We start from the raw sequence: 13,663 nt of genomic DNA, 5'->3' as shown, positions 1-13,663 counted from the left end.
CGACGCGCGAGCGATCCCTCCTCGCGATAGAACCGCACGGTTCCTCTTTGTCTCCGTTCGTTCGCGCGTCTAACGAGCGCGCGGAGACGCAACCGGAGAGAATAGAAATAGACGGTGTCGTGACTGCGGCGTCGTTGCCGCGATTTGCATCACGGATGATAAACGATCTCCCTGTTTCTATTCCGGTACACGCAGATAACGCAATCCCGATGATGGTACCGCGATCGTTGCGCGGTGAACTCGTCGGTGCGGCGCGACGTCTCGACGGATCCGTTTCGGGTCTCGACGCGAACTTCGTACACCGAGGCGAAAGAAACGAGGAGAAGAAACGTCCGATCGATGGAGAATCCAATTCGATGTTCGCGCGCTCGGTTTCTTTTTCGTCGGTACGAGGTTCGATCGGGACGCGATCTCGCAAGGATTCGGAACGACGATCGCCACGAGTGGTTGGAAAGTTCGTCGATTTACCTCCGCATCCTCGTTCTCGTTCTCGCGGACGTGGCTCTCCTCGGTGGTGGTGGTGGTGGAAGTGGTCGTCGTCGAGGTTGTCGCGATCTTGAATTTTGGTCTGGTGGGCTTGGCGGCCGAAACTGCGTTGGCCAGAACGATTCCTGGAATTCGGAGGAAATATCGTGAAACCGGTCGTCGTTGTCGTCGAACCGTTTCGATGGACGCGCTCGTTCCGAGCGGGACGAGTTCGGGTCGCTCGTCGCGAGACGAGAGCAGAGGAGAAAAAAGAAAAAACGATCAAAGGCCGCCACGCGTTCGCGGATTGCGTAAATCGCGAAGAAGAGTCGAGGTTGCGAAAGCGGTACGCGAGAAGAGCGGCTAGACTCGCTCGGCGCGAGTGTCGCAATTTTCCCGGCGCAGGTGAACGCGTTCGTTCGGTTGGGTAATTGTTTTCAAGCGGATCAAGGCTGTCCATCGATCGTGTTCTTTCACCGGCTTTCGTTGATTTATAGATCCTATTCTACTCGGCCGCGATAAACACCGATCGACGTTTCCGTACGCGAACGCTCTCAAGTTTCCACGTTCGTTGCGTCGGACGTTACCCGCAACTTGCTCGCAAACTGTGCTTCGACGAGTCGGAAAACATCTCCACCGTGGAAGAACGTACTCGATTCTCCCTTCGGCAGCTCCACGGGTGACATTTTCGCGTCACCGTGACTCTTGTTTTGGAATCGACGCGCGAAAACGTTAAAATTTACCTTCAAAAAACTTCCAACGGATCGAACGTACGCTCGAAACACCGATAAGCTCCTATGAAACGAGCGTATGGTTCAATCCGCTCCATTTTTTCGCATGGAAGAGGAAAAAACACGATCGCATCGAGCGCTTTTCGTGCCCTTTCGCTGTACTTGAACATCGTTCGTGGAACACTTTCGACCGTTGATCGCATCGTTTATTCTATTCTCGTATATACGCCATCGACCTCCCGTTTTGCGCGTATTCTCGCTTTATTGATTGAACATCGTATCGGAACAATGTACGCGAAAAGGATCTCGCATTGGCAATCGTAGCTCGACGTTTTCCGCGTGTACGGATGCGAGGTCCTCCGCGTTCCTCGGGTACGGTTTATCAGAATTGTTAATTGTAAAACACGTTTTCCCTCGAGCTCGTCCTTCGGTATGGACCGTACGTTTTCTACTGGATCCGAGCCGAGAGACCGGGACGGCCAAGGTGACGACGTCGTTTTTCGCTTTCCATTCTCGAGCCTCGAGCGATTTTGCATACGCGGCGTTCGTCTCGGAAAGCTCTGTTCTCCTCTGCGACGCGAATTTTACGCGCGCGCGCGCGTGAAGACGATCTCGTCTAGGTTGGGTACCGACTTTCGAAGATATCGTCGACGCGCTCTTACGGGACGACTCCGCTTCTCGACGATCTCGAAGAACCGAGCGTTACAAAATATCAACATCCTGAACGTCTCGAACGTTAAAGTCTCCATTCTTTCGCGCTCCAACGTCGATCGGTATCGTTCCATTGTCTCTGTTCTCTCGAACGTCGAAACGGCCTTATCCCCGCCACGGTCGAGCCACTCCCTCGAGGATCCTTTCTAAGTCGTCGAGCTATACTTTTCTTCGGACGAACGGTCGCGCGTGGACTCTGACGGTTCACCGGGTACAGGTTGAACGTAAATACGATTGTTGTCGTTGTACCGTGTCGCGCTCGGTATTTCGAAGCGGTACGTTTTCTCGTCCAACGTTTCGAGTAACCGGAACGCGGTACCGATCGTTTCGAGATCCACGAGGAGAGGAAAGAAAAGAAGCTACGCCCCGATCGAAAAGCGGTCGACGACGTACCACCGACACCCCGCACGAGAGACTCCGACGTGTCGCAACCTTCCTTTGTCTTCCAACTGCCAATGAAACCCGTTCGCCTTTGTCCCTCGTTGGTGTATTTACTTTCTCACACTTCCCTCGGAGACGTTTCGTCGGGTTTCTTTCTTATCGGTCTCGAAACAATGGGGCGGTGGGGCCGCGAAACGAAGAAGACGAGACAAACGCCAGGCGCACCGTAACCGCCGAGACGCGCTCGGATTTATCCCTCGACTGCCCTTAATTAACTCCAATTATCGTAAAATCTTTGCCGGCGAGCCGCGCCTAATTGGAGCGAACCGGTTCAAGGTCAACGGATCGACGAGAACGCTCCGAACCAGACGCGATAACCTGTCATCGGGGAAAAAACCAAATACTTTCGCCGTTTCTCGAGCTTTCTACGAAACGTTCGATCGCGGGGAGATATCGGGATCAATTTGGCGCATCGAGCAGAGAGAGAGAGAGAAAGAGAAAAAAAGTGAGAGAGAGATCGGTAAGAACGCGCGACCTCGAGTTCTCTCCTCGACGAATAACAAACGGTCGTTGTTTACCAGTCGGTGAAATTTCGGGGGACCTTCTCGGGAAGCAGGTCCGCGAGCAGGCGTCCTCGAAGCTGAAAAACGCTCGTAACCGGACAACGGCGACGATTGCGCGCGCAAGATTGTAACGGGATCCTGGTTTTCCGAGCCGGGATCGATAACGAGTTCGCGCGCGCGTAAAAATGAATTATGGGAACGCGCTCGCATTCCGTTTGTGGGAAACGCTCGCGCTGGCGCACCCCGCTCGGAAACCTAACGAAGAAACACAATTTCGTGACGAAACTGCGCACCGTTTACACCGTAAACGGACCGCTACGCCCCGATCGCGTATCGCCGCTCGACGATCGTCCGATTCGAATGGGAACGACTCGACATTTTCGTTAAAAATGGGCGTGGAGATCGGTTTCCCGGAGGACCGACGAGGCGCGGAAATTTCGAGTCGGTTTCTCTCGCTCGATCGCGATCTCGTGCTTCGTACGTTGTTCGATGGATCGAGATCGCGAAGGTCAGGATCGTTCGAATCGTTCCTCGACACGGCTGGAAATTTTTGCGGTCCCGTGGAGGTGAACGCGCGGAGGTGCACAGGGCATCGTCGTATCGTTCGGTAGCTTTCGAACAAGTTTTCGAAGGCCTCGCGAGTGTCTCCGCTCGCGAGGAACGAATAACAGCCGTCGAACGGGTGAAAATGTCAGGAACCGCGTTAAATGTTAATGCACCGTCGCGACGCGGCCGGTTCGAAACGTTTCTCTGGACACGGAGATCGCGCGCAAACTTCGAACCGCTTCGCCGGTGTCACGAGTATCGCGAGGTAATTTTTTTTTCGTCTGTTTCTTTTTTCTTTTTTTTCTCGGTTTCGAAGCGGTTCGAAGTTAGAACGATGCGAGACATTAAACGGGGGAACCGGCGTCGAGATTCGCGCAACGATCGGGGTAAACGATCCGTCAAGGAGTCCCGCTTTCGAGATATATCTCCGGTGTCCATGGTCGGTACTCGTTTCTTTCACCTTCTACCGCGCTCGGTGTCGATCTCCCTTTCGTTCGTCGAGAAAATACAACCAACGAGATTCGTACTCGTCCTGATCGCGTTTGTCGAGGTTTCGAGGTACTCGAGAATCTCGTCCGTTGTGTCGTCTAGACGATTCGAAGATCGATCGATCCGTTTCGGCGCGATCTTGATCGTCCATCTCGAGTTTGGCGCATAATTTTTATTTGCGAAAATATTAGAGTTGCGACTGTAATCGGGAAATATTGAAGAATCGACGAATTTACTCCACGCGAAGCGCGGACAACCAAAAAATTGATTATGAACAAGTGTACTTTGAAGTCGATCGTTCGAAACTATTGTTTCTTATTAGAAATCGTTGGTAAGAAATCGACGGTTACCTGGACGATCGCACGAAACTCGATACTTTTGAAAGTTTACAACGCTCCAAAATTTCTTTGGAGTCGAGGAACGCCGGTCCAGTCTCTTCTTTGGTCCCTCGACCGATGACATTCTTACGCTATTGTAGTCTTCATCCGATAACCTTATCGTCTCATCGAAATATCGGCCTTCTGGATCGAACAATTTTCAAGATACCGGATAACCGAAGAAGTCTTTCTCGATTTTTATTCGAAAGATCGAAGAACCGTATTTTCATCTTGAAATTAATTCGATCGTACCATTTACCTTCGCAATTTTCAAACCTTCTTCCACCGGTTCGATAACTCGCGAACGCCATTTCCGCAAAGTCTCTCGTTTCACCGAGGCAAAAGCTCGACGGTTTCTTTTTCGGGTCACTTTCGTTTTTGAATCGCTCACCTCTCGTACGGTTACCCAGACCGAGGAACAAGTGGGACTCTGTCGAGGAGAGGTCGGGCAAATACGGTGGATGGGACGTAATTTCCCATCCGAGCTTCGTTATCTCGTCTCGAGTTGTTTTCGCTGCGCGAGCTTGGCCGTTATACCGAACGAATAAAACTTTTTTCCCGTTTACCAGTTTCGGCTGTTTTTCTCCGTATCCTCCCGAACTCGTTTCAACCGATCGCGGTTAACATCGATAGCTCTTTTCGTTTCAAAAAACTCGCAACGATTCTTGCAGCGATTCGTTGCAAGTCCACGACTTGTATCTTCGAAACAGCAACGAACCACGAGACTCCCTCACCGCCGTGTCGTCCACGCCCCTCTCTGGCCACGCCCTCGGAGGATCGTCTCCGAGTGGGCGAACGGTAGGTCCGTGCGGTCGTTTGGATATTTCGGTCGTGAATTTTGGAGCCCGTCCGTTCTCGGGGCGCGTCGCGGCCGAACAAAAGAAGCGGGCCGCTTGTTATGCGCGGCGGGTTCCTCTTTTCCTTCGTGGAATCTTTCCGCGAAGCTGTTTCGCGCGTCACGCGTACCTTGGTCCGCGTCGCGAATACGAAGCGTACCGTTCCTCGCATCGGTCGTATCGAATTCCGCCCGCGGGAAACCGATTCGCGTTGCCCGACGAGGGCACCCCGAACGTCGCTGCGAAACGAACCTTGAACGCGCACCGTGTAAAACTCTCGGCTTGGAAGGTCGACCGCCGCGTCTTCGACATTCCTCTCCGGATACGGGGAGTCGAAAAATACGAGAGAGGAGGAGGCGCGTTGTTAGTCGCGCACGTCGCGCCGGAAATCACGAACCGTGAATTCGAACAACGCGGAGGACCGTTTCGACCTCGAGGAGGAGATTTCGGTTGACACTTACCGTACAGAGCGAGCAGAAGCCACCTTTTCTCCCGCATGTTGGCGCTGCTGCAACAAAACAGAGACAAACGTCATTTCTCGATCGATTTCGCGAGTAGAGCGCCCCGTATTTTCCGTTATTACTTTCCTTCGATACAGTCGAGGGAATTGAAATCGCGCGCGAGACTTTCCCGTTTTCGCGCCGAGAGAAACGTACTGCGCGCGGCTGGAAAGACGTCGCTCGGGGACGCGAAGTCGGAGACCGGGCGTGAAACGCGCTCGACGTTGTTCCCCCTTGATCCGAGCGGCTATCTTTCCATCGTGCTCGACTAACGGAGAATTCTCGCGGAAAAATCGCCACGAGAATCTACTTTCGCACCGATCGGCGTTCGATCCGCTCGGAATCCGTGCAACGTCGGATCGTGGACGGGGCGATATCGCGGGCAGGACCGCGATGAGATTCGCTCGACGGTATTATCGCTCTAAGCGCGATATCGAGCCGCGTCGAGCATAATCGAGACACGTAGTTCGGGCGTCGAGCGTAGATCGTACGGGCGCTCGAGCATATGGGAACGGATAGGAACTTTCTCTGTGCTGTCACCACTGCTAACCATATAATACAAGGATAATGTGGGTGTTATATAAATGCGCGATCACGTAATACCGGGTGTGACTTTGTGTCGTCACCGCTGCGCGCGTCGCTTCTATCGGTCTCTCGGCTCGAAGAGGTTTTTCGGTCGAGTCGCGGCTCTCCACGCGACCCTCGAATAAACAAATTTTTTCGACACCGAATCCGTCCTCGCGGAACGATCTTTCGTACAGTCGGATACACCATTCCCGGGAACGGTGTGTAGTCGCGCGCAGGAACGCCCGTTGTTTTCAAAAGTTTCCAAACGCCTCTCGAGGCAGTGGCGCGTTGTTTACGAAAGTCAGCTCGAACCTATCGAACGATCGCGGCCGAATGTTTCCTCGAGGCGGCGAGATACTCGTTTCGCGCGGCAACTCGATATCTCGGGCGTATTCCGACGACCTTCGAGGTTTTTCAATCGCAGGGACTGGACGCCGTTCTTCGACGGAACGGAATTACGGGTGAAAGCGACCTTGCGATCGATTTCGGCCACGCGTTAGAAATTTCTTCGTGTTTTTCACCGCGTGGAATTTACACGCGTCTCTTCGACCGTTTGAAAAATCTCTCGCCTCTTACCGTGATTTTTCGAGCCACCGCGAAGAATTCGAGTAACCCGATTTCCAAGGAGTTGTCAACAGCGAGCAATCAATATCCGTGCACTTAAACCTTTCGACACCACGAGCGCGTACACGCTCCCGTAACGTACAAAGTACACGTTCACCGAATTCCACGCTACGAATATTACGGACGCGTTTGCACGGAATATAAATATATATTCGTCGCCGAGGCGTGTCCCGAAACGGCGGAGCGTTCCGCGCGTACGCTCGACGAAAGTACCGGCACCGAAAGGGTCGATTGATTTTCAGTTTCGGTCGCTCGATGACGTTCCGTTGGTTCGACGACCCGTTCGTTCCTACCGAAAATGGTAATTTCGAGAGGTCGAGAGTTCGATTTCTCGCGCGGTGTCTCCCCGTGACGTCGATGACGCGTAATTCTGCCGCGAAATCGTCTCGGTTTCCGCTCAAAAATGTAGACCGATCGCGGCATATTTTCGCGTTAATTAAGCGCCGTATCGCGCTCCAGTTCGCAGACGGCTCGCGCGCGAGCGACGGGGCGCGGGCGGTGGAGACCGAGAGGATTATTCGTTTCGACGAAGAATCGTTACGCGAGTTTCGTTATCGCTCGCCTAGCCGGTGTCACAACGGGCGCGCGAGTTCTCAGGCGCGCTGGGAAATTCCGGCCCGTCGTTCCATCCGGAAACAAAAACAGCGCCGCGACGTTGTTGCGTCGTCGGAACGTGCGACGCGTTCTCGTTCAACTCGCGAGTCGCTCGACGTCGAGCGGTTTCCCGCTAATAAAATGGCCAGCGGCGATGCCTTAGCGACCAATCGACCAAAGACTCGTTTTCACCGATGGAAGATTCCCCTTTTACATCGAGTCGCCCACGGATCCCGCGACGTTCGTAACGTTCCTCGTCTTACGGTAAATTACGTTACGTTACGACACGCGTAACGGTCATCCCGCGCGCGCTAAAGGTCACCGGAAGCCTCGTTGCCACGACCGGCTCGATCGTCTCGATTTCTTCGAGGCGTTCGTATCTTCTACCTTCGACGTTCTTTCCGAATCTCGAGTACACTTCGAGCCGTTTTCTTCGTTCGCGGTTCGAACGCAACGAGGTTCGAAGAAGCGAAGAAAATTTGTTTACGGTTAGACGCGAAGAGACGTAAGTAACTTTTTTTACGCGGAGGAAACATGGAAGATATTTCGAACGTTTGGTTTCTCGTTTCCAATGGAACGATTTTTTATCAATTTCGATAGAACAGCGGATTCTAGGGAGAACGATGAAACGAACAAAGTGAAATCTCTCAAAAACGTAACGTTTTGTAACGTTTTGTAATCTTACCCCGGTTCTTTCGTATTTAAAGTTCGTTGTTCTATCGAAATCTGATACAAAAAGATCGGCTGTTGTATTCGCGAAACGTCTCTGAAAAAAAAAACCGCTCCTACCGTATTGCAACTTTTGTGAGCGATGTTTTTGCTCGTCACTTGCAATAAGGAAGATATTCGGGCGGACGGAGCTCGCGAGACATTTCGCAATAGAGTTTCGAGCCGGCTCGCGATTCTCCCTCGTAGCGAAACCGTGGTCCATCGAGTGCCTTCTCTTTTCCAACAATTATATTTTCAATTGGCGAACGTGCACAACGGACAATCGCCGCCCACGCAACTCGAATGGAAAGTCGCGTCGCGTCGCGTCGCGCATCGCGCAAAACCGAAACGAGTTCCGCGTAATTTCTCGCCGCGCCGAAAACCCACGGAAACGCGCGACAATTTCTCCGGCTTTCCGTTGTTTTCCTTCGTCGAGACAGTCGCGTCTTTTTTTTTCTCCTTTTTTTTCAAATCGACGGCGAACCGGAGGCGTGGTTGCAAAACCCGACAGCCTTCAAAAGCAGAACAGGCCTGCGCGGCGAGCTTTCATTTCCTCGTGGCCGTTGTTCGAACGCTTATCGTTCGAACGAATCGTCGACAGGAGTGGACGGTTCGCGAATACGCGCGTCGAACGACGATCCGCGCGTGTTTCCGGTCCTTGGATTCTTCCTAGCCACCGGCTGCTTCGCGTTCGTTTTTCTTTCTCGATCGTAAAAACAATTAACCGGAATCGGAACGTGAGAATCGACCGCTCGCCGATCTGGTTTCGTCCGCCGGGCGTACGAAGCGCGCCTTCCCCGGATACGCGAGTCCTTCGTTTCGATCGACGTTCGGGTAGAAAAGGATCAAGTGAAAAAATCATAAGAGGAAAAAAAAATCTCTGAAAGTGTTATCAACGCGCCCCAAGTAGATTCCGATGGTCGCGATCGGACATTCCGCGCAGGCGTTTTTCCCAGCGAGGCCATTTACTTTCTCGCGGGAGCAGAATTTCCCGCAGCCAATCTCGCGGAGTCGGATTATCGTTAGGTAACCTTATCGGCGTCGTTCTCGAGCGTAGAGCGAGCCCACTGGGCTTCGCCGCGGCTCGCGATCGACACGGTCCTGCGACGCGCCGTGAATCCGTGGCGAGGTCAAGGCATAGGGCAATTAAGTTCGATCCTGAAAAAGAAAGGTGCCGCGATATCCTCCCGTCGATGGATCGTACACGCGTACACGAAACGAGGGAAACTCGCGCTCTCTTTCGCACGCTTACGCCCGGACGCACCTTTTTATTCGTCTTTCGCGCCATTGTTGCGTCTTACCTGGCATCCACGCGCCGCCTTCGTACGCGAAATGGTACTGTGAGACTTCCCGATGTCTTTCGTGCAACCCGCTCTACGCGAACGGTACACCCTACGTAACAATAATTAGAACGGTCGAGCTAGTCGCGTGACTTTGTTTCGATTAGTTTGCAAGTTATCCGAAAATCGTTTCAGATCGGAGCATTGCTCAACGACTGTTTAGTTTGGGAATTTCGAATTGCCAATCGATGGAAAAAATTGACAACCGAGTCCAGTGTACGTGTCACTGACGCTTGAAAAGTTGTCGCCCGAACGGAAACGATTCTTACGTGCTCGCCTCGCGGTTTGTGTAACGGATACAAAACGAATGGTAAAATTATTGCCGTTGCAACAATTCCCATACTTTCTACTCACATTTGTCGCGCTTTGCGCCCAACCGACACGTTCACCTTCCGATATTTACGTTCGAGCGGTAATTGTAAACAAACGCGCAACGTATCGTGCATTCGAGTCCAAATTTGGTATTAAATTGTTCCATTCTGTACCGTTGTCGAATAAAATAATTTAAACGACACTCAAGGGGACGTGGACTATCGAGACATCTACGCCGTGTAACTATTCGCGGTGGATGTACGCTGTAACGTCCATCGTGTTCGTAAACAACGTCTACGTGGCATTTACGACCTACCGGGCTCGAGAAAAAACGCGAGGGAAATATTTCATCGGCGATATTTTATTACGTCGATTACAAAATCGTCGAAGCCGTTGTCCTCGTTGTTGTATGCAAATTGCGACCGTCCTCTAACGGACGCATGTACGCTCGGTAACGTGTTTCGACTATTTGTGTCTTCGAACGCGCAACGAATACGTTGCATCGGTCGGTCCAGATTTTCAATACCTACGCTGTAAATTATACTTTCCATACGCCCACGCGAAGAAATATTAAATCTATCGTTGCGTACAAATTATTCGCAAATACGACGAACTTTATTTCGAACGAACGATTACTCTTGTTTATTTCTGTTATATTTTTCTCGTGGAATCGCCCGATAACGAAAGTTAATCGAACGAGAAACGTCGAATAAATCGTATCGAAGTAAACAGCGATTTCCGTATTTCGATAACGTTGCATCTAGATGCATCGGTCTGCTTTGTCGCGAATGCAACGAGCTTGCAAAAAGAAATAAGTCGCACCACTGATTTTTATTCACGTCCGTTTTACCGTTGCATTGAAAAATCGTGTCGAACGCGACTGCAAGTGATACGTCACCCTTGAAAAATAATCCGTAAAAGAAGAACTGTCGTAACGAGCAAATTGTTCGAAATTCGTACCCGTAGAAAACGTTACGTTCGGGTTAACGTAAAACCACCGTGCATAAATCGTTTTTACAGTAAGTTAAAACGATGAATCGATCGAATAATTCCGTGTAATCTTCTGCAATCTTATTTTTTTTTTACCGCGGACAACGAATGGACTCGAACGGAGAACTTGCACAAAGAAATGGAAAGAGATCGATTCTCGAGGCGTGTCGATTGATCGTGATCGGTGTTGTGCACTTTTTTATCCAGTTTGAACCGTACCTGCGCATCCTTTACCGCGCAACGTGAACCAGAAATTATAAATAATCTGCCGTCAATCGAACGAGAGATAATCCTAATGTTCGCTGTTCGTAATCGCGTTAATTTTGTGGAAATTTTCCCAAACCACGGAACCGTGTCGATGTTATCCGTGCACTTGGTTGTTCGAGAAAAACCTCGAGAGCGTCGGTGCGCGCTAGATACGTAAGGCTAACTTTCCTCGAAGGTGTATTCCGTCCAAACAACGGAACAATCGGTGTTTCGCGTTGATCGGTGTGCACGGATTACCGCGACGCTCGTAGAAAGTGTCTCGTCGCGCGGTGCACCGCGCGTAATGCGCATTCCGCGTGGAGTTGCGCGCGTTCCTGTTCTTCTTCTTCGTCGTTGCAGACTTCTACTCGTTAGAGACACGGTTGGCGAATCGGTTGGCGATTTTGCACGGTAGATCGAGAAGAATCGCCGAACAAAGCGTTAAAGTTCGATTCGTCTCGGTGTCGGGATACCCGTTTCGTCGAAGAGCGAACTCGATCTCGTTTAGCGCGTTCGATACCATCGCGAGGATGAAGCACGCTAGAAACGACCGTATCGATCCTGTTTAAAAATAACAATATCCAAAGAGCGGACAATCGCTTTATCTTTGTGGAAAAATTGTTAAAGACTCGTCTGCGAGTCGCGTTTCTTGGAAAACCGTCTTCGAAACGATCGAGTAACGAATAACGCTCGGAACAGTTCGCGGTGTATTTATTCCGATTTCTCACCTTTTGACTTATCCCACCGATCTCTCTCAAGAAACGACATTTTGAGTTTCAACTCTGGAAGATACATCCAAAGCTGCGGCACGAATTTCTTCGCTCTCGATCGGAAAATGCCCGACTTGTCGAGATTCTCTTTTCTACCGTTAGGTAACCGCTCGATCGAAACAATTTACGGTGTATTTATTCCGATCGAGTATTACCAACCGTGGAAAAGTGAATCTCGACAAATGGGGCATTTTCCGATCGAGAACGAGGATCGAAATAATTTACAGTGTATTTATTTCGAATCGGGCGCAACCGTACGATGGCAGGAGGTCAGACCGCGAATGCGGTTTTGCTCTGCATCGATGATCTTTGCACGGTTCGAGAGAAGGATCGGCAGTTTGTACTTGTTGTAGAAAGTGGTCGATCGCGCGGGCGTGCGGGCGTGCCGCACGCGGGATATGGAGCGCGCGTTCCGATCGATTTTGCCAAGGTGTTCGACCGGGTTGTCGTAATCCCTCGAAATTGGGTTAAAGCGGATTTACCGTCGCGTTTCATTTGGGCCGTACGAGGTCTTGGGAACGATTCGCTCGGATTCCGACCACCGCTCGGGACACGAAAATCGAGCGTCGTCGACGAAGGTGCGCCTCGACGCTGGCTGCCTTTTCGTGTCAAGGCGCCGGAATTATCCGGATCGGTCGCGAGCCAGCGAACAGAAGCTGAAACGTCCCACGTACCTCGCGAGTTCCACGCCGGTGCAAAAGAAAAAAAATAACGGCCGACGAAACGCCCGGAACCGGATTTTTTCTAGCGAAAAACCCGCGACAGGGTTCGACCCGTTGCCTCTCGCCAAGAATTTCGGGGTTACGGTTCTTCCGTTCGATTCTCGAAATTTATTTTACCGTCATTTTATCGTCGCGAGACATCGAGAAGAGAATCACGTCGAATACATCGTTTCGGCTGGGTATTGAAATTTTTCACGCCGGAATCTTCTTATAGTAGAATTTTTGTTCGCCATTGGATTTTCTTCCGGTTTACGCTTTTGTCACTCCACGGTAGTATCCCTCGATTATTCGACCACGTGAGTGTAAAAAAAAAAGATACGAGTACATCGACTCGATCCAAAATCGGGGACTGCAGTCTCGTAGATCGCGTCGCTGTTATTGTACACGTTTCTACGCAAAATTCGAGTCGACGTTCGTGAGATTATTTAAACGTACACGTAACCACGCGCGTATAACGTTACTCTAAAAATGATACGCGTTTCACTGACGCGTGTACTTGTATCTACCTACCAGTCGTTCGAAGGAAATACATTCTCCCGTATTCCGATTCTCTCTATTATCCAACCAACCGTTTGTCCCTATTAGAGCCAACGATCGAGGAACTACCGTGTCAGCGAGCGAGACGGTCTTCGACTCGTCGCGTTTGAATCGTCGTTCCTCGATACGAGGCCAACCTGCAATAATCTTGCGGCGAACCGTTGCGAGAAGAACCAAGAAGATGTTGCACGATGCGCGAATACCGCGCGAATACGCGCGATTAGTGCCCGCTGTGTCGTAGAAATTGCGTTTCACGGGGATAACGACTCTCCAAAAAACGATTCGGGTCTCGGTGGCGAATATTCCTCGAAGATTCGATAGGGTAATCGTCGCGAGCCCCGATTTCTCGTTTCCACGAACGATGCGCGATTCCACGAGATCGTTTGACAAACACGATCGACCCGCGGCGTTCGGTAAGAGCGCTCGGGTTGCGTAATCGCTCGTCGAGCGTAATCGTTCCCGAAGCGACTCGAGGCGGCGATCATCGGCGGTGATTTCTAAATTCGCGAGTTCCCCGGTCCGGTACGTTCACCCAGGAATCGGTCGATCGAACCGTTGCCTTTTCATCGATAAACACCGAATTTTTGTTCAGGATCGGTGCTCCACCCGCGAGTGACCGGCCGCGTTTTACTTCTGCGGCGGTGGCAGCAACTT

The 13,663-nt window shown here is 51.3% G+C and overlaps 1 protein-coding gene across 2 annotated transcripts in view; it reads right to left on the bottom strand.

Annotated features, from left to right (window-relative positions):
* LOC143143696 (uncharacterized) overlaps window positions 1–13,663 on the bottom strand; it is a 33,855-nt gene that overhangs the window by 11,422 nt on the left and 8,770 nt on the right. Inside the window, exons 2-3 of one of the 2 annotated variants that reach the window (XM_076305268.1) lie at window positions 5,561–5,607; window positions 469–611 (exon numbers count right to left, since the gene is read on the bottom strand). In XM_076305268.1, the coding sequence (XP_076161383.1) occupies window positions 469–611; window positions 5,561–5,597 (180 nt within the window). In that variant the 5' untranslated portion in view covers window positions 5,598–5,607. The remainder of the gene's footprint in view (window positions 1–468; window positions 612–5,560; window positions 5,608–13,663) is intronic. The other variant, XM_076305269.1, reaches the window with a different exon arrangement.

This window comes from Ptiloglossa arizonensis, chromosome 2 (assembly GCF_051014685.1).
Source record: "Ptiloglossa arizonensis isolate GNS036 chromosome 2, iyPtiAriz1_principal, whole genome shotgun sequence".
Classification (NCBI taxonomy): Eukaryota; Metazoa; Arthropoda; class Insecta; order Hymenoptera; family Colletidae; genus Ptiloglossa; species Ptiloglossa arizonensis.
This window is presented reverse-complemented; position numbering and strand designations above follow the sequence as displayed.